The 20,105-nt window shown below is 38.0% G+C and overlaps 1 protein-coding gene across 1 annotated transcript in view; it reads left to right on the forward strand.

The window, feature by feature from the left end:
* LOC118275404 (homeobox protein homothorax) overlaps positions 1-19,673 on the forward strand; it is a 120,812-nt gene extending 101,139 nt beyond the window's left edge. The window contains exons 5-7 of the mRNA XM_050695671.1: positions 12,260-12,318; positions 16,812-16,991; positions 17,642-19,673. Of these exons, the coding sequence (XP_050551628.1) occupies positions 12,260-12,318; positions 16,812-16,969 (217 nt within the window). The 3' untranslated portion in view covers positions 16,970-16,991; positions 17,642-19,673. The remainder of the gene's footprint in view (positions 1-12,259; positions 12,319-16,811; positions 16,992-17,641) is intronic.
* The last annotated feature ends 432 nt before the right edge of the window (positions 19,674-20,105 follow it).

Genomic DNA, 20,105 nt, shown 5'->3' on the forward strand with positions numbered 1-20,105 from the left:
GACGGTGTGTTATTTATTGTATTTCGAAAGGACTTTTCTCTAACTTATAGCTCTGATACTTAATTTCTTATATTCCGAAAAATGTATTAACAAATAACTCAAGAGACAGTTGAAATTGTAATTTAAATTCTATCTCAAATTAGGACGGCTTGTAATCTTAACCACAATAAAACAATTAAATTAAACAAACGTTAAACCCAATTGGCAGCGGGCTTTAAATATAGGCAGTAAGTTCATCACTCCGTCCCGGCTGTCAAGAGAGGTGCCCTCGCCTGCCAAGCCACCCGTGTGTAATGACTATTGTCTATGGTGTGTCTCATCGGAAAACTTTACTTGTAATGTCTATGCCTGACGTTTCGGCGCGTGAATTTTGAAAATGGAATTAATTACGCCTTTTTGTAAATTTGAATGTAATGAATATATTTAATCTGTTTTGATTTAAATAATTATGTAATTGTTTAAATACACAGAGACATTGTGCATTGTGTAACATTTTGACATTTTATGACGTTAAAAAACTCGCCTCTCACAAATTAGTATTTGTTCAGAAATGTTGTTACAAGCTGTTACATGTACGATTCAGTGAATGATACAATTATAGTTATTAAAACTATTAATTAGATGTTAAAACGAAAACGCTCCAATTAAAATGGACTTTTATTACGACGTGCGTCGCTCGAGCGCCGTGTACGACAAGTAATAAACGAAAAATTACTGCATCTAAAATGATAATTAACATCGTTGGGTCGCATCAAAATGCACATTTGAACATTTTCATGTTTAAATAAAGTACACGCAACAAAAACCGGAATAACAAGAAAAGCAATAAAAAAACATAAGTAAGCATTACATCTTAGTTAATGGACACCCTCAAGTTTCTAAGAATATGATAAGCGAGATAAAAGCTAACAAAAAGGCGACGTTGACGTTACCAAATGTCACCCGCACAGCGCTATGCAAACATGTCTTAATTACACACGAAAACATTATCTCAAGCAGGATCTCTACTAGTGGCTACTGGCTGCTTGGTAAGTGTGTACTCCTACCCGGCGCTAGAACGGTTACACGCGTTTCTTTCAAAACAATTATGTTAATACGCAACGAGCGTCCACCGCGCAATAATTCACAATTAAAAGCCCGTGCCAGTGAAACGGAGCGTAATGGGCGCGTTCGGATTGTCAGAGAACGGGACGTCATAATCTGGGCGCGTTCATATTCGTGCACAAATCCCGGCGCCGGCGCTTGGACGCGCTCAACTTCGCTTATAAATTCAGACGCGTCTGTTTTGAACGCAGTCATACGTAGGTATTAGACGGGACTCAAATTAATACAACGGGCCGCTGGTACACCTGCGCCTCGCTTGTTTCTTTCCTACAAAATTAACTCGCCGCTCGCAACAATGGAGCCGGGGGCCTCGCTCGACCAACTTTTGCGCTGTTATTTTTTTCTCCACCGACTGCGGTGGCTATATTTCAAACTGTCATACTTAATCTTTTTATCAAAGTTAGTTAAATGCCATAAGAAGTGCACCCGTCTGCCGTGAGCTCCTCATCTGCTCTCTAATTGCGTTGGGAGTTTGTTTGCAAACTTTTATTATGAAATTAAACTAGTTTTGATGCTGCTCTTAGCTGTGTACACTCCATGTATAGCAGCTGTAGTAGAGATGATTAAATACTTACGTTGAGATTTGGACACTTTTATATTGTTGCAAAGTATTTTTAAGAAAGAACTCTGTTGAGAAATAATGGGATTAAAAGGTTGAAAAACTCATTAACTGGGTGACAGATGAGGTTTTATCATTTTTTTTTATAATAAGCCTGAGAGCAAACTTTATCTATCAGTCTATCAGTGAAGCCACGAGTTCTGCTACCATTTGTACGAAATAGCAATCTGTCAACAACCTGCGAGATATTTTACTTGAGTGTGAGCAGCCCTAGCGTTACAACCAATAATAATACAAGTAACGTAAGCTAAACAACTGAAACATTAGACAAAATACCAACAAAATCTTTACTAATTAAAACCCAACAGTTGTTTATTCAACGTTTCGCAGTTCGCAATACCAGGCGCGCAGGGCCTAGGAGGCGAATAATTTATATTTAATTTAAACAAGACGACATTGGTATTCGGTATACGAGTGCGTAATTAAAATTCCCGCGGCGGTGGCGCGCCCCGGCCCCCGCGCCCCACCCCTCGCGACAGTTTTCGCGCCAATTTCAACGCGCCCGGAAATTAATTGTGACAGGAAGACGCGGCGGTCACATCCGGCCGCGTTCCGTTATACGCATTGAATTATCGGCCAGTATGTCCCGTACAATAAAAATATTCAGAGCTGTCATAATAGTCCACAGGTCGCTCCGCCGCGGACTTGATTTAAATTCCGCTTCATTTATCATTATTTGTATTTGTGAACACTACAAATTAGATGGTAAAAATATTTTGTATTTTGCCAACACCGTCTCGGATCATTTCAAGTCTCGCTTTTTTCTTTAATTAACACTTATAAATCACAACGCAATCATTCGTCGTGAGCGATTCCGAGATTAGTGTTGTGGGCGTGTCCAAAACTAGATATTCGAAAACATCGAATTCCGAGTTAACATGATTTATCGATAACGATTACTTAAAATACCATGACATGTCACAAAACCGGTCGCTCATCGATGTAATCGTGACCTGACTGATTATTTCCATCGTTATAAAACCTTATAAACTCGGTGACAATTAATAAGTGTCAAGTTTTTACATTTAATTAAATATAAATCGATAAAATCATCATAATCCATAGTAATGGCGGCACATTTGCATAAGACGCGCGAATGTTTTGAAATTTTTCAAAAATGGAATTTGTTCGAATTAATCCACGATGCGTTACTGACTGCGTCATCGACAAATGTTTGGATTATTGTAATTAGATACGTGCTTATGTTGTAGGGTCTGGTCCCAACAGCCAGTACAGGTAGTTAATATAAACTTTTACCGCCATACCAGAGGAAACTACGGTAAACAATGATAGATGGGATTACTACAAAGTTAACAACGGAATAAAACAGTTTCCACTACCCTCAAACCGTTGACACAAAAGGGCATTATTTCCCACGTGAGAGTCATACGAATGGAGACAACAACAACCTTTATGGCGTGGGCATAAATTAAGACTTGCAACTTCGCAGTAGAAACAGCCCTTAAGTGGCCATAAACAATCTAATATGTTTTTAGCAGGCAAAGGTTACGTGGACAATGCCGATTGTTCGGAAAAAAAGCAAATCGATTTTTATAATCGGCAACGAATTTCACGCGAGTAACAATTGTTCCATATCCGCTGGCATCTAGACGAAAGTCGTTCGTTACCAGCGTAAAGGGGCTTTAATAGCCTCCACAGAGCTCGAGGCCCTTAAAATTTTAAACGTCCTTTTATTTATAGAGGCTCGACCGATATCATGTCGTCGGATCTATTCGTTATGATTCGATTTTTCACTTTCTTATTCGTCGTTTCAATTTTCGAGGAAACGTTAACACCTTTTTATTGACGGACATTTTAAGGAATGTGTGAATACTTTTAGTGGTTTAACATGTGATTTGAGTCTATGAGTAATTGATACTTTAGTATAGTTTTACTAAGAGTAAATCAGATTTAAATCAGATTTGGATATTTCTCCTGTCTTAATCAGAGCCATTTAATGGTTACTTAACTCAATTCTTAGTAGTTGTTTTCGGAACAAAATTGGTACTAAGTAATAGTTTAAGTAATCATTGTCTCAAATGTCTCTGAGTATGGCAGGTAGCTAGGTAACTCCTATTGGCACTATAACACACAGCATTATTGTAACTGGCGAGACCCAATTCATAGATGTCCATTAATGTTTTGATGCTACAAGATTTGCCAGACTTTATAGCAAGTTTTAAACTTTATCTTATTTTCTCAGTTTCCCACCAAGGTGACCAGAAAAAACTTCCATTGACCATCCCGCCCACGAGTCAAACCCGTCATAAATCGGCTGGTCGTTGGAAACTAATTGCAGTCTGATTTATTTGTGTCGCTGCGTCTTATCGTCACATCGGACGACACAGCCATCAGACATTACTGGTGTTTCATCAATTTGTAACGTTACATCACCTCGTGGCTTTTATTCCCTGATAGAAGTAAGAGGAATCTATAAAAATCCCCTCTCAGTATTTATGTTATGACTGTCGTTCGAATCGTAGTGACTAAAAGGCCGAATCAAACTTTGCCCGATCGAGAAAATTCGATACTTGAACAGTTAGTGTCGGATAGTATTATGAGTCTGATAGCCATAGAAATTTCGTCACTTAAATATCTATTACTCTTCATGACCATAACTTACCACGTTTTACCTTGATAAAACATTTTAAGTACACCTTTTTCATTAGATATAAAGCTTTTATGAATGGGGCAACAGTCTACATCCCATTTATCTTTTAATCAACCAACCTGAGTGTGGACGCTAGGAAACAATATATCAGCATCCGCTCATATCTCCACAAAGTTGACCCATTAAGACCGCCTACCCAATAAATAAAATCGTAAACTCAAATGTCCCGAGACTTATGGTAGCAGCTCTCCGTCCATTAATATAATGTATCAAACAAAACGTCCAGTTTAAAAACATAGGAAACGATACGCCCTGAGAGGCTTCTCGATCAACTCTTTATCTAGTACATTCCACTCGGACGTTATAAATTACTTTCTATATTCACAGGGTTGCCAATTGACAGCGACACTTCAGTACCACAGACACAAAATTACCTTTTTTCAATCGACTCATTCCAATTTAAATTAATTTTAATTGGTCACCTTTAAATGCGGTTACAAAAAAAAAGCCATTTCGAACGGTGTTGATGTGCTACAATTTTAATAAAAAGATACCAGCGCAGCCCATATATCATTAAGTGACGTGTTTGATTTATACAAAAACCAAATGTTAGTTTTCTAAATAATTTATGCGAACACATTAAAGCTGCGAATTTTAATTGCGAATAAAAGGAGCATCACAAAATTCCGTCAAGCTCGCCCGCCATTTGCGTTTAATCGTTAACTTGATTAAAGACTGATGCACGCTAGAAACTGTAGGGACAATCAAAGGCCTTATCTGTCCGTAAAAAAGGCAAAAAGCCCTCGGTCCGACCATTGTTAGCGTACGATTGCGACAACGCGATTAAGCAACGTGCACAGCTAATTCGACTGAGGTTAACACGCGAACACACCATCATACTATGCAATAAACCGAATGTAAACGGAATAGAGATGTTTTGAATTAGTTCCATGTTCTTGTGCAGTGCACTGTTCGTTAGATAATAATTTTAATGGCTGTAAATATTTGCAAAATTAGCTGCTTCAGTTGCGGAAGAGGAAAATTGTTTTAGACAAAAGGCGTGCCCGAAACAGAGGCGTTTCAAATCTCTCAACACTGTTAAATAATGTGTAATTTGCAATATTTTATTCTAAAACCTACTTGGAAACCGTGACCTGAACCACATATCCGTGGAAATGAAGACATTTTTATGTGACGTCACCGCGCGTCAGGTGGCCGCTTAGAATTCTGATCCGTCCATCATTAATTTGACAAATGGGCGTGCGAGGTGATGGCGGACGGCGACGCGCGCCCCAACGCGTTCCTTCAATTTATTTGAATTTAGCGTTCTGTTTTTGCGATTACTCGCCTAACTTCCAATTAGGTTTTTAGTATGATAATGTGTTGAAAGAAGTTTCCGTTATTTTAACTTTTTGTCTATGCTTCTTTTAAAACCAACCCTTTTGTTGGCGCGCATTTCGATAAATAGAATAGTTATTATTTTTAATCTGTATTATTTCACGTTCGGTTATGGAATCAGAACATGACGCGTTTGTAAACATAATTATAAAGCTTTTTGTTATATTTATTGTGATTTCCGTGTAGTAAAATTGTATTTTATTTATCTAAACGAGCCATGAAATGTATGATGGGCGATTTGTTTATTTGAAATGTTTTCTGACTTTCATGTGGGCAGTAACAACGAAAATATCGATGTTGTTTATTGATCGTTATTTAATAAATGTATTTTTCAATTGTATTTGTTATTGCGATGGTTATTACTAAATGTTGAAATGAAATGCTGTCTGTTGGAATAAGTTGTTCCGGAAATTGGTATGGACGATAAAAATAAAATGAAATTTGTGGCAAAATGGAGGCTGATATTATCGTTTGATAGAACTGAAAACTATAGCGACAAGAACATCATTACACCGTACTTGAAGATAAATGAGTATGATCCGTAATTAGAGCAAGGACCAGGCGAGCATACAAGACGGGAGTATTTGGTGCGACCCGCATCAGCCACACGCAATCCATCACTGCACCAAATTAGTTCGCGCGCCGGCCGCAGCAGCCGCACCGGCGCTACTGCCGCACTCATTAGCGGTCGCCTGCGAACCCTGCGCTCCTGGTGTTTAATTGTTATCATTATTAAAATATTGACGTTATTTTAGTGCCATCATTGCAAATATGTAGCAGCATACACCAAAGTTATAGTATCAGCAACAAAGTACAGCTTACGTACATTTAATTAAGCCACACAAACTTCAAAGAAACAGTGCCTTCGGCCTTCTAATTTGGGCGTAGGAAGGCCATCTTTTATTCCGACAGGCCTTACCTGTAGCGAACGAAATTCAAATCCTTGCCAGCTGTTGTTCACAATAACCGTTCGCACCTCAACCCTTCGCGCTGTGTAAAATAAATTCGGCGCACACGTCACCAATCAGCGCAATATGGCGCCGGGTCGACCTATTATCGCAGTTGCATGTTATCCGCGACCCTGTCTTGGGATACGGGCACGAAATAAGAGGGTTAGCTAGCGATTTCTATAGATATTTTAGAAATTACTTAAAATTCTTCAGTAATTTATCATTGCTTTCACATAGTATAAAATAACCAAGATTACTTTAATGTTTTCATTCATTTTATGATCCTCTAAAGCATCCTAAACCGTTGCATGTAATAATGTAGCCCGTCCTCTCTCCGCTCACCTCCGGGCCACACGTAGCAAGCGTTCTGACACCATCTGCGACACTTTGAGATATTTACTGCCGATTTATGCCGCCTTGGTGTCTAATTAGTCGCCTGTTAATTGTACCTACCGACTATTAAATTCGGAAACGCGTATAATTAAAATATGGGCTATATTTAGATGTTCCAATGTCCTACAGTAATGACAGTGTTATGAATAAAATTATTGGCTTTAGCTGGCAACGTTCTTCCCTTCAGAAAGGTGTTTCCATCTGTCACTTATTCCTTAGAGAATTAAAAAATATATTCAGAAGAAAACCATATTCCCATTATTCATAGCTCATTGCATAACACCAGGACGTTGGTAGAAGCAGAAAACAGAATAAATCGATGGCGCGACACAATCGGGTCCCCCTCGCAATCGCAGAATAAAAACAAATCCGTGTGCCCCGACAATTAACGCAGTACCATGTGTTACTCATTCCGCGTGATGAGGACCCAGAAACTCGGGGGTCGGGAGGTCGAACTGGCGATATATTGCGCCCGGTAATTACACCCAGCGGCTACCAGGCTGCCATAGGATTAAGGAGCTATACGCCTTAAAATGAAGCATTTTCCGCTAACGTAATTTATTAGAGGCGATTTTTGCTTCTCCGCTTTATGGAGCTCTGGTAAATTAATACTAGTACGATTTATTGTTTTCACTTTTGTTGTTGTTGACTTTTATTTTCGTTTCGTAAATGGTTTTGAAATGGACATGGCATGGAGAGTTGAAATTGTACAATTTATACTCAAACAAATCTGAATGTAATTAAATGAAAACTTACCTAGTTTACGACGTGTGAGCCACACAATGAAAAATATTAGTATCTGAAGTTATCACTGCAGAAAAAACAAACACTCTCTTCCCCATACGGAAATTATTCAGCCTAAACAACATATATTATAAACAACAATGACAATAACGCTAATTCACGCTTAATAACCAAACATCCTTCGCGCAAGAGTCCATTAGGAAAACAACAGCCAATATCCTTAACAATCTCTATACGGCTCCTGATCCCCTGGTTATAATATTTACTGGTCACACCTATAATTGCCTGATTTAACGCAGTTTGTATGCGCTGGCGACGGCGGTGGATTTCATGAAAAATATTTATTGTCCGCCCCGGACTCCGTCGTGGATTAGACTTATTTGTACGTGACGAAGTCGCTCGGACCTTTTGTTTTTCGACAAAATTTTTCCGCATTATTTTGTGGAGGAGTATTTTTGTCCGAGATTTGGGGATAGGATTACAGTGAAACGAATAAAATGTAAGCGTGGATGAGGATTAAAAGTATAAAATAATTGAAATAGAAAATATTATGTCCTCTATGTTTGAACAATCAATCACCAGGATAACATAGCCGGGCCGGATATCTCAGACATCAAAACGCGATCCATCCGTCGGACGGTATCCGCACTGGATTTGTCGGATTCCGTAAGCATTTGTTGCGAAATCCAAGTATTATTCACCCTTTTGAGTCCCTGTATCGTCAGCAAATGTTTCTATAAGCTACAGCTTACAATGATACTTGTGTAGTTCAAACATTAAAATATTCAGGTGTAAAAAGGAAAAGAGAGCATTTTCTTTAAACTTTATCTCATTCTGCAGTTATTTTAATAACTGTCTTACTCAGAAATAATGAAAAAGCAATTTGTACGTGAATAAATAATGGCGTTGGGCTCACTCGCACAGTACAAGTTTGTATTTTGAAGCAATTACTTGGTCAATATGTTATTTGTCTGCTGAATAAGTAATCCCATCGCGGGTGGGACCGATGCGCGCGCTGCATTCCCAAATTAACTGTCACTATGAATTTTGTACGACCGTTCGGATATTCTTCCGATTGCTTTGTGATTCGATTAGTTTTTGCGATAATTGTTGCGTAATTACCGTTTCAACGCACCCCGTAATGGTTTAATTGCGACGGCGCTAGTGAGCCGATTGTAAAACAGTTATATTTTTGTATGACTCAAAAATTCAGCTGAAATACTTCATATTAGTTAAAGGAACATTAACCAATGTGAGAAGTGAACTGTTAATGTATTGTACGTATTTTTAGTGAACATTAAAATTATCATAAATTAACCCTAAAACGAAACATGGTGAATTGACGGCGAACATACAGTGGGAGGGTTTAGCCAAACTATCCCTTGCAAGGGTCCCAGTAATTACTTGAGCGAAACATGGCCGTGCGTCCGATGCGTCTAATGTGTTGTTAATATCAAGATTAGTTCATTAACTCTTCATCCGCCGGCCCGGGGTCCATAACACCCCAGTCCGCCGGGAGAGGGGTCCCGGCGCAAAAACGGCAAATTTTACGACTCTTAAGAGGGTATCTGTTAAATCGCGTTTTGTATTAATTTTGACGGCGACTTTTACTGTTATTTTGATGTTTTAGCTGCAATTAACTGTGAGGTTATAAGATTACATGGTTTAACTTTGTTTTCCTTGTGTAAAATTATAATTTCTGAACATTAAGATACGAGCTTTACGGATGTAGCATTTAAATGAAATGCCTGATGGTTTCCTTTGATTAGCCAGAGCATTTAACAAAGCTTACTCTTACGGACAAAATGGCATTGTGTAAAATATTCAGGGGTCATTTAATCCTTTAGGCCAGAACTGTTAGAATACTGTGTGCAATAATAAAAAAAATGGAACATCCAAAAACACATTGTTTTCCACGTCACAAAAGTAATAAATCATCAAATTCATGGAATACGCGACATAGTTCAACAATAGAGCTACACACATTTGACATTACCGAATTTGCATTTCTATGTGTGTTTATTTTATTTGTGACAACGGTCGCCTGATACCAGGGGCGCATAAATCATAAGCGATCTGGATTTGTTCGGAAGGGTTGGCGATACAATTGTTTGATGCACATTATTGCACATGCGCCTGATATATCTGTTTGGTATGCAAATGGGACTAATTGTAATAAGATTTGGTACATTACCGCGTCATCTGATACTCGGAGGGGAGCTCTTGTTTTTATTTTATTAGGTGCTGCTTTTATGGCAGTGTTGGTGTTGGTGTCAAAATTGTATTTTTAAACTGATTAATCTGTACTTCTAAAACAAGTTACATTAAGCTAAAATTTAACTTAGCTGTTTGCCAATTTAATGTGTCGTAGTATCTCAAAACAGATAGTATCGTAACTATGTCTTCCCTACCAATAACCAGCACCAAACATAAATAATACAAGGACGCACACATATGCCACGTTATAATAATTAGTAGAAAAACACATTCACCCAAGAGAATCACATTACGTAACGATAATAGGGGCGGGCCACTCGATCTCATGATGCCCTGGTACCAACTTATTATTGCAATTGCTAGATTTTCCCGGCTTTTCCCTAAATAGGGAAAGTTAAAAAGGTGATTTGATCCGGGAAGCACGTCCCGGCCAGGGGGGTAGAAAATAGGGATGGAAGTCCTCCGGTACCTACAGAGTATAAAATTTAATTTCGACTTCCAAGTTTTTGGATTTTAATTACCTGAAAGCGAATTAAATAATGAGTATTCGGGCTTGAGTGGAATTCCTTCAGTTAACGCTGAGAATTCGCATTTTCCGAGAAGGAGGCGAACGTCGAGGGGTTGCTGTAATTTATAATTTATCCTTACTTGATTCGGAATTACAATATCACGTAACATTACATTCACCAGGAGCACTCGTAAAGTTATTTGACAAAGAGCAAATTCAGAAGGAAGTAAATTCTTCAGCTAAGTGCACATACCCCTACCGTACCCGTTCAAAAGTTTATTTTCTTAGGAAAATTTTCACGAGTAACGGGTGCAAGGATAGATATTTGTGCTTTACTTATAAAACTCGGGGTTTTCTTGAAACGATTTTACTTATTTAGGATCAATTTCGCGCAAGCTCCTCCATTGACATAAAACATTAGTTGGCACATTTTACTTTGTCACGACTCAGCATCGCAAATACTAGTGCGGACTCGGTAAGCCGGTGGGGGTTGCGTACCGCGCCCCGAATTAAGCGTTAATTAGGGAAAAACGGTATTTATTACCCCCAGGTAATAGCTCACTCTACCACCTGCTGTTTATGTAACTAAATACAGGAAAAACTTTATTTTCTCGGCCGTTTCGTTTATTCCTTTAATCGCCTGCGAAAATTGGTTTTATGTTTACTTTCGGTAATTCATTAAACACTCTCTGAACAGACCTTTTTTAATTGTGTGCTCGGAATCTGTATAGCAGAACACGGTCAATATTGAGATTAAATTATCTGCTCCTCAGCATTATGGGCCTATACAGTGCCACAACAATAATGGCCAAACAACATTCATATCAGCGATAAGCTAGTTTCGAAACATTTAAATTACAAACACGAACTGAAATTTCCACAAAACTTTTATCGGACACCCCCTTGTCCGGGGCAAATCCCAAAATCGTAATCCCGAGGTACTAGGGCGACATAGCTTATCGCCGGTGGCCGGAGCCGACGCCAAATGAAGGCATTAGTTTTCATAAAGCCGGCCGAGATAGCCCCCGGTCACTCCCTTCTGAGGGATGCTCTCCTAGCACCTAGCTTGATATATTATCCAATGATATTTGAAACCTTTTTGATAAGCGAATCTAAAGTTATTTCAGTAACGGCCACCCTATCCAGATAATAGTCATACGTCTTATATCTGAATATTCCACCAGCAAACATGTTCACATTAGTTCTAGGAACAGCTTATCTGCTGCGAAGAAATTAGTTTTGCCATTAAGACGAAAACACGATAATGTGATTGTAGAATTCTTTCTTCGTCCATACATTGCTAAAGACTTATGCTATCCTAGTAATATATGCGATGCTCAGCCCTTACAAAGACGGGATCAGCAAAATTCGACATAATTCATTACGACTTACTTGTTTTTCCCGGCTGTTTGTCCAAAGAACTTTTGCGGAAACAGAAAACTAAGATTATGCTGATATGTATGTAGATAATAATGAATAGTGTTACGTGTGTATTGATGTGTGGCTGTTTATCCTGACAGCGGTTGAAGTTAGCGTGTTGTTAGTTTGACACGGAATCACTTTGTTAGTTGTTTGGGAACGAGAGCTGACTTCAGAACTGCTTCAAACTTATAGTATCCTGGTACATGACTATCATTACTCCATTGTATTATCTAGATAATTTTCACAATTTTTATGCATTTATTATAATTCTAATTTGTGTCTGTTTGTTCCAGGTTTATCAACGCGAGACGTAGGATAGTGCAGCCAATGATAGATCAGTCAAATAGAGCAGGTAACATTTTTCTTATACAGCTACGGTTCTATTTTTTAATACCAATAATACGTAAGCAGATTTTCTTTGCAAGCAATCAACAGATCAAAATTTCAATGTCCATCCTATTTGTATAAATCATCTTGGGACATCTAATCATATGCAACCATACACCCCAACTTTCAAATAGTCCCAGAGGTAAAAAGAAATAGTTCAAAAGGCATGCCATTACGTATCCAAAATTCAAGACGCCATTACAGGACATTAACGCGTTCTGACCGCATCACGTATCGCTTCGGACGTTTCAAATTCTCCGAGCACGCCCCGAAACGACTTTGAAGTCTAAAATCGAGTTTGCTGACCACAAAGTACGGAGTGGTTCATACAGTATGCAGGCCGTCGCATGCGGCCAGTAACGCCGCCGTCCCATGAGGATGTTCTAGCTTTTAGCGCTGACCGCCCGTGGAATTATGACCGCCTGGTACCGTCCCAGCTGCGTTTAGAAAGTAGATTAGATAACATTACTTTACTCTGAGTAAAATAGAGTGTATTGTTTTTGAATACCGATCGTTTGTTTACTTACAATTGTTCATAATGTCAGGCGATTTTAGAAAAATAATTCGTATTGCTTTTGCAAAACTAACCGATTTAATCAAGTTACTTGAGATTAGTGCTGGTTTGTCCATCCGTAAAGGTTAAACAAATCTTGGTATAAACCAGACGTATTCTTAAAAACAACTCATACAAGGTATCTACCAAGGCAACAGTCAGCAAGAATTATATTAAAAAGGCAAGCGAATGACACAAGCAGCTAAAATATACGTCGATAAAAGCTTTTTTTTACCCATCCCGTCGACAATATGGAATAGAATTACAAACGACCAATTCTATTTTTACTTTGTAATTGTAGCACAGTCCATAAAACGTTCCCGGGTCCCCCGTACGTAGCCAACAAAAATTCCGTCCGAGGGAAAAAAAGGACGTCGCAGAAAAAGGGCTTACTCCTGCGAACGCAAGAAGGGTAAAAAAGAATAATGTCCGAATTCGTTGACCCGTCCCGAGCTATCCATCACTCGCCCCTCCGTCGACTATCGGCGATGTATGCTACCCTGGTACCTTTATCTAGATGTGTGGATGTTGCCCCCCTTTCTATTTCAAGATTAGAAACGGCCATTTTCTTCATTTCTTGTTAATTTCGTTTATGAGAAAAGAGACAATATATCAAGAGAGGTTTTAATCGAAAGCTTCGGACTTTTCTTGATTAAAGGACTCTTTCTTTGAGAATATCTGACTCAAGCTCTAGACATTTGATAAGATTACATGACTCTAGTCCAGACAATGTCAGGGCAAAACCTACCAATTTTATTCGTCATTTAAAACTCTGTATTTTAAAAGTGAGGACTTGTTATTGGCTGACAGTCCAACTTTCTGTTCATAATATGTTTTTTTAGCTCGCACTGTCAAAAAGTAATCAGATCCCGTGTAGAGCCAAGTTTCTAACCCTACATGCCCAGACCTAAATCGATAAGCCCTAATTTCACACTCAAGTTACGGGGAAATTCTACAGCCATAGCTCGTACTGCGTAGTTCGTAGCGCGTAGCAGAGTTTTTACGCTATAATCTCGTAGGCGTGCAAACCTTGGACGTAACTGACGAGTCGGCGGCACGGACTTTTTGCTATTCGTCATATGGGCTTGAGCTTAAAAATCTATTCAATCTTCTAAACTCTTTCCGTGCGGCCAACTCGCCAGTTACGTCCAAGGTTTGCACGCCTACGAGATTATAGCGTAAAAACTCTGCTACGCGCTACGAACTACGCAGTAGTTACGAGCTATGGCTGTAGAATTTCCCCGTAACTTGAGTGTGAAATTAGGGCTTATCGATTTAGGTCTGGGCATGTAGGGTTAGAAACTTGGCTCTACACGGGATCTGATTACTTTTTGACAGTGCGAGCTATATGGTCTCGTCTTGGCAACATTTAACATGAAATTTTTTTGTGGGATTTCATTTCTTTTTGTAGGTTGCTTATGATAGAAAGATAAAATGAGCGACAAATATGACCTACGTATCAAATTATTCTCACTAAGTCGTACCTACATAAACAACTATAAACATATTATACCTACTAACCTATACTACTTAATTGCAAATACCTACTTATTCAATCTTTGTTTCGTTTGCCAACCTTCCCTATTTGCAGCGATTCGCTTGGCTTATTTTCAGCCATTAAGTTTTGTTTAAAAATAATGTAGCGTGAATGCAATCGTTTCCTTCTTTTACTTTGGCTGGGCTTCGATTGTCATATTGGACAGTAATCAGTGGGCTCGCAGGCGACACCGGCCGTCCATTACATTACCAGCACGTTAACAGTCTATCTCAGTAGTTCAGCGTGTACACACGCCATGTCGCAGCGCTAATGAATTTATTATAAGCGCATAAATTGCCCTCTGATGCGACCCATTACGGCGCCCGACTGTAAATTACAATTCGTTGGAGCACCGAACGATCGTTTATTGGGCATTCGGCGAGGATTAAAATCCGTTCTCTCGTCACCGATGCATTTATTAAAAGCGAAATTAATATTCATATTTTGGAAACTAGCGACACGGCTTTGTTACCTCCGATGATTAACAGTTGAGGCGTTAATTAGACCTGGTCGGTGTCCAGGAAAAATTGGCTCGCAGATATGTTAACGATGTTTAATTAATTTTTGTTGATACTTTTAATAACGGAGTAATTGAGAACTTTACACATTAATTATGAGAAACGTTACATTATCTTTCTGCTAGTCTTCCAATTTCTCAACACAAACTAATGTGGTGCGCATTGAGTATGACGTCGTCAAGATGACTTCCTAGTAAATCATAGTACCCTGGTAGTTGTGCCCCTGCTCGGGCGCCCGTTATTGCTTCCTGCGGCCCTGGTAGGAGACACGCGCCACTGGACCGACTCAATCACCCACTTTTGCATTGTTTGCGAAAAAAGCAATAAAAATCATTCCGGATGGATAATGGCTTCGGCATAGCAAAAAAAAAGGAAAATGTCATCAATAATGTTCTATTAAAAATAAGCAATATATCACTCTAGTATGGACCAATTTTGAAGAAAGAGGTTTTATTGGTTGAGTGGTCGCCTAGTGGCCGAAATTCGACCATATATGATTTAATTTACAATACCACTTAACGTACGTTGAAGGATAATTTTTATTTAATTCAAACTCTTTTATAAAACTCTTTTCATATGAGACGTGAGAATATCATCGCAATGTCTATCGATTTTGACGTTTTGTCAAATACTTCAGATACTATGCATGTGTGTGTAATGTTTTATTTATTGAGACAATGTACTTTATAAGCATTATTTTTGAAAAATATTAGCGCTATGCACTTCTCCTACACATAAACTATAAGTATACCAAATTTTATGCTCCTACGTCCGCGCAATTTTCGTAAAATGTGGTCCAAAGTTTTTGCATCACGTATTAATATATAGATAAGACAATAGACAATAGTTAAAACCTTTTTACTGGAAAATACCAGGTCAGACCACAAAACGCATTCGATAGCATTCTATCTAGCAAAAAAATCAACAAAATTTCAAAAGTCCCAGCATTTAAATACCCTCTCGCAGACCATTGTACAAAACTGAGATGCAAAAGTCAAGAAATCCGCTCAATTTTACCACAAAACTGTTATGGCTTCCGTTCGCGATATATCCATGGGATTATCAATCGTGGTGTAATGGTGTTCGTCCATTATAGACATCGATTTCCGACATCCTCATGGGGTCTTTATGGGGGCACGCACCATTGCGCGTCGAGAGCTAGGGACACATACAGAACCACTCATGTATACTTACTCTTACTTGGCTGTAGTTTAAGATGTGCTTCGGACAAAGAACAATGTCTTCTGAGATTGTTGTGGAAGAACTTGCAAAGAAAATCTGCTCGACTGTTTGATAGTTCGATAAATAATAAAAAAAAAATATTGTAATTACAATAAGTAGTTGTTTTTATTCTGAGGTTTTAAGATAATCAAACATATTTGTGTGTTATTAGAAAAGACCTATATGTTAAATAGTGAACATCTTATAGATGATAATGATTCATAATTTGACCTCATCGGTCTAGGTTTTCAAATGGATACACGTTTGAGATTCGTAATGGGAAGGGTTCAATGCCTTTCAGGAAAAATATCATTTGATTGTGTGTATTTTTATAAGCACCCCTATATAACAGGAGCAAATCCTAATACAAGGAGTGTTAGACTCCATTACTATACCAGTAGTATCCAGAATAGCCGATCCAGAGCTGCGGACTACCTAGCGGGTTTACGGGGGCTCTGGTTCGAAAAGCAGGAGTAGGAACGGGGTGTTTTTTAGTCAGTAAGAGTCTGACACTCCCTCTCTCGCCCTCTCATTGATTTTACCCCCATCAAAAAAAAAGTATCCACAATAGCCAGCTGAGGCTGCAGATACAGCCAGCCTAATTAACCGGGCAGTGTTCTATCCGTCAGTATTCCCGCACGCCGGCCCCAGCGGCGCGTACAGTCCCGAGGCCACCATGGGCTACATGATGGACGGCCAGCAGATGATGCACAGGCCACCCACGGACCCTGCCTTCCACCAGGGCTACGCACACTATCCAGCGGAGTATTACGGCCACCACCTCTAATGCAACTTGCATTCTTGTACATGTGAGTATACGTATCTGTTTTATTCTGTAAACTTTAATTTATCTTTAATTTACCTTTTATGATTTGTTAGTTACATTTTGCTTAATTATAATGCTTAGTTATAAAAAAGAAATATTTAAAGCTAGCTACCGGTCAGGGCTCAAGAGAGAGGAATTTCCGGACAATACGAGAAGTAGACCTTTCTACATCAGGCCCTTGATCCAACCATCTAATGTTAGCCTACTCAGGTGTTGGTCGAGGCTTTTTAATTTACCTTGTTATTAACTAAAGATACTTAATTGGCTGTCTATATGAAATTCTGAAATTCATTACTCAATCTTATAATGTATGGCCCGCAATGTCAAGTCCGACCACTAAGTCACTTACTTTACGACCACACATCCTTATTTACTCTACAAGTTAATACCGACTGCAATTTATGAAATCTCTTCGTGACAAATACTCTTGAATAACATTTTTTATGCATTTTAAATTGTAATCACCCATTCGTAATTCCAGTCAACGAAAATATTTCAAAAAACATCGTTAATACACGACAGAATTATAATTATGCTGTTACAACTATCGAATAAAGTGCATAACGAATGTTTAATATATTCAGTTGTAAATAACATAACGAAACGTCAATATATTTGTATTTTTATTTCCAGATATGAATAATGTTGACATCGCTCGGGCACAGGGCCGTCCGCGAGCCGCTGCCGCTCTCGCTGGGGCCGACCAACGCCTTATGTGATACTATCACGTGATAATTACAGGAGAACGATGCTACATGTACATAAAAAACTAAACTAAAAAAAAAAACGCGACACTTTTGTAATATTTGAAACAGTATACGATCTCCTAAAATTAAGTTTTGAAGTCAACTTTAATGGTTAAAGTAAATATGTAAATGTTATACGCGAAGTGACATGGACGCTGAAACAAACGGTGCAATCACCTGGCATAAACAACGGTTTTATCACTCGGAACAATAGGAGCAAAGTTGATGAATGTAACAATAATGTGGTTTGATAGTTATCCTATAAATATTTATAGCTAATTGTGTATTGTTATTACGTAAAATATAAATAAATAATTGAATAGTTGTGTAAGTTGTAACTATCACAGTACTTGGGTCGCTGTCGACAGAAAGGTAACAGATATGGGACTTTTTTGTAAAAGAGTTGTATTAATAGGTTTTAGGTTTTCGAAGCAAGTTTCTTTGTTACAAGGAGCGGGAGGCCTGTACTGCTGCACTGCTGCACTGTTGCAGCCTCCGACTCCTGGCAAATGTATTTACCTGTAAATTGCGTTTACGTGTTGCGTCTGTTACCTACCAACTAATTTATTAAATGTAATTATCAAGCTCAAATTGTACATCTATTACGAATGTCAATTTCTTGAGAATTAATTGTCCGTGTTTAATTTACAGCAAACATTTTGAATACATATCTTTGAATTATATATTTATTGTAATGATATTGTATATCGAATATCGTTTCTCACCTTGCCTTGGTGTTCGATAGTGTAGCACAATTTGTAACCGATGTATACGAATCACAAAATGATATTTTACAATGTTAAAAAATGAGATTTTTAGGTCTATTTTTTGTCTTGTGGATGATACCTGATATTGATTGCCTTCTATGTTACCAGGAGACCATACACATGCAGGTGGGCAGATTAAAAAATAAGTTGAAAACGTGAATGGCAGCGTTCGGGAGGACGAACGAGTCAGTTGTTTATGTTTTTAATCTGTGCATCTCTCACACATATAATATTTATAATTGTGTGATTTTCACGACTGATGAGAATCTGTGAGCTTCTCCTAGTTTACAAATACTCCGTGGTGTGGGAATAAAGTATTCGAATAAATTGTGAACGTATTGTGGAATGTAACCAATCGGAGTCGCCACGGAAACGTGACTGTGAGTGTTAATTATAAAGTAAACGATGTTTTTCATGTCATTATTTGTGAACGAACGGTGATGCTGAGTTTTGTCTAAAGTATAATCACTGTTGTATAAAATAATATATTGATAAAACATCAAATAGTTGAATTAGTAAAGTGTAAAGATGAACTATGAAAATATCAAAAATGTATACGAATACGATTGTAATGTGAAAGGTAATCGCTCACAGCGCGGTGTAGTTACGAGTTTTCCAAGAATAATGTCACGTGAACCACTTTATAGTAATGCGACGCATTACAGCCTTATGTCATGTATACGATCGGGAGATTTAATGTCATCAATGGTCCTAGCTACGATACTTTGATAGCAGACTAAGTTATCCGAGAACAAGCTTTATTCTAGGCTAATTACGACCACCATATTGTCTTGTAAATTGCAATACGACTGTTTGTGGCGTTATTTAAAAATATATAAATATATCTAATACTAATTAGCACCTATGTTTCATTTTGTCAATACCTGTTAGCGAAATAATATGAAAGATTTTATCTATTCGTTTTAGTGATACGAATTTTTAAAATGGATTAGTAAGGGTCTCGGGATGTGTTGGACAGTCGTATCGCAACTTAGCGTCTCATATAGAACCAAGTTTGTTAACTTTTGTAAATAATTAATCATCAAAATATTATTATACATATGTCATTTTTACTTTGTATAAATACGTTTTCCCAATGAAGTCTCAGTATTAAAGAAATTGGAAAGAAAGTATTTTTTTTTTCACTTGCAACACCAGACTTTGTTGATACACAAATATTATTGTTATTTGCATTGCGTGTAATATATTTTTATTAAGAGGAAAATCTTAAATAGTAGTTGTTAGGTATTAATGTATTAATTGAAGAATTTTATTTTGATTTTTCTCTTTATTATATATGTATATGTACATTATATATAATGATTTGAAAGTCATCAAGTTGTTGTAAATATAGCTACTAAAATGGTGAACATGGGCGCGCCTGTCAGCGGTGCAAATTGCAGTACGATGGAAACAAATTGATTATATATTTGTATTGTATAATTTCGGCGAGGTACATAATGTAATGAAGATATACGATAAATAGTGAACTGGTTTATATATAAATATAAATAAATAATGAACAGCTGACGCTGACGGGCCGGTGTGGACGAAATCTGACGAAACTGTGTCGGCATTATGAAT

This window comes from Spodoptera frugiperda, chromosome 8, assembly GCF_023101765.2.
Source record: "Spodoptera frugiperda isolate SF20-4 chromosome 8, AGI-APGP_CSIRO_Sfru_2.0, whole genome shotgun sequence".
NCBI classification, from domain to species: domain Eukaryota; kingdom Metazoa; phylum Arthropoda; class Insecta; order Lepidoptera; family Noctuidae; genus Spodoptera; species Spodoptera frugiperda.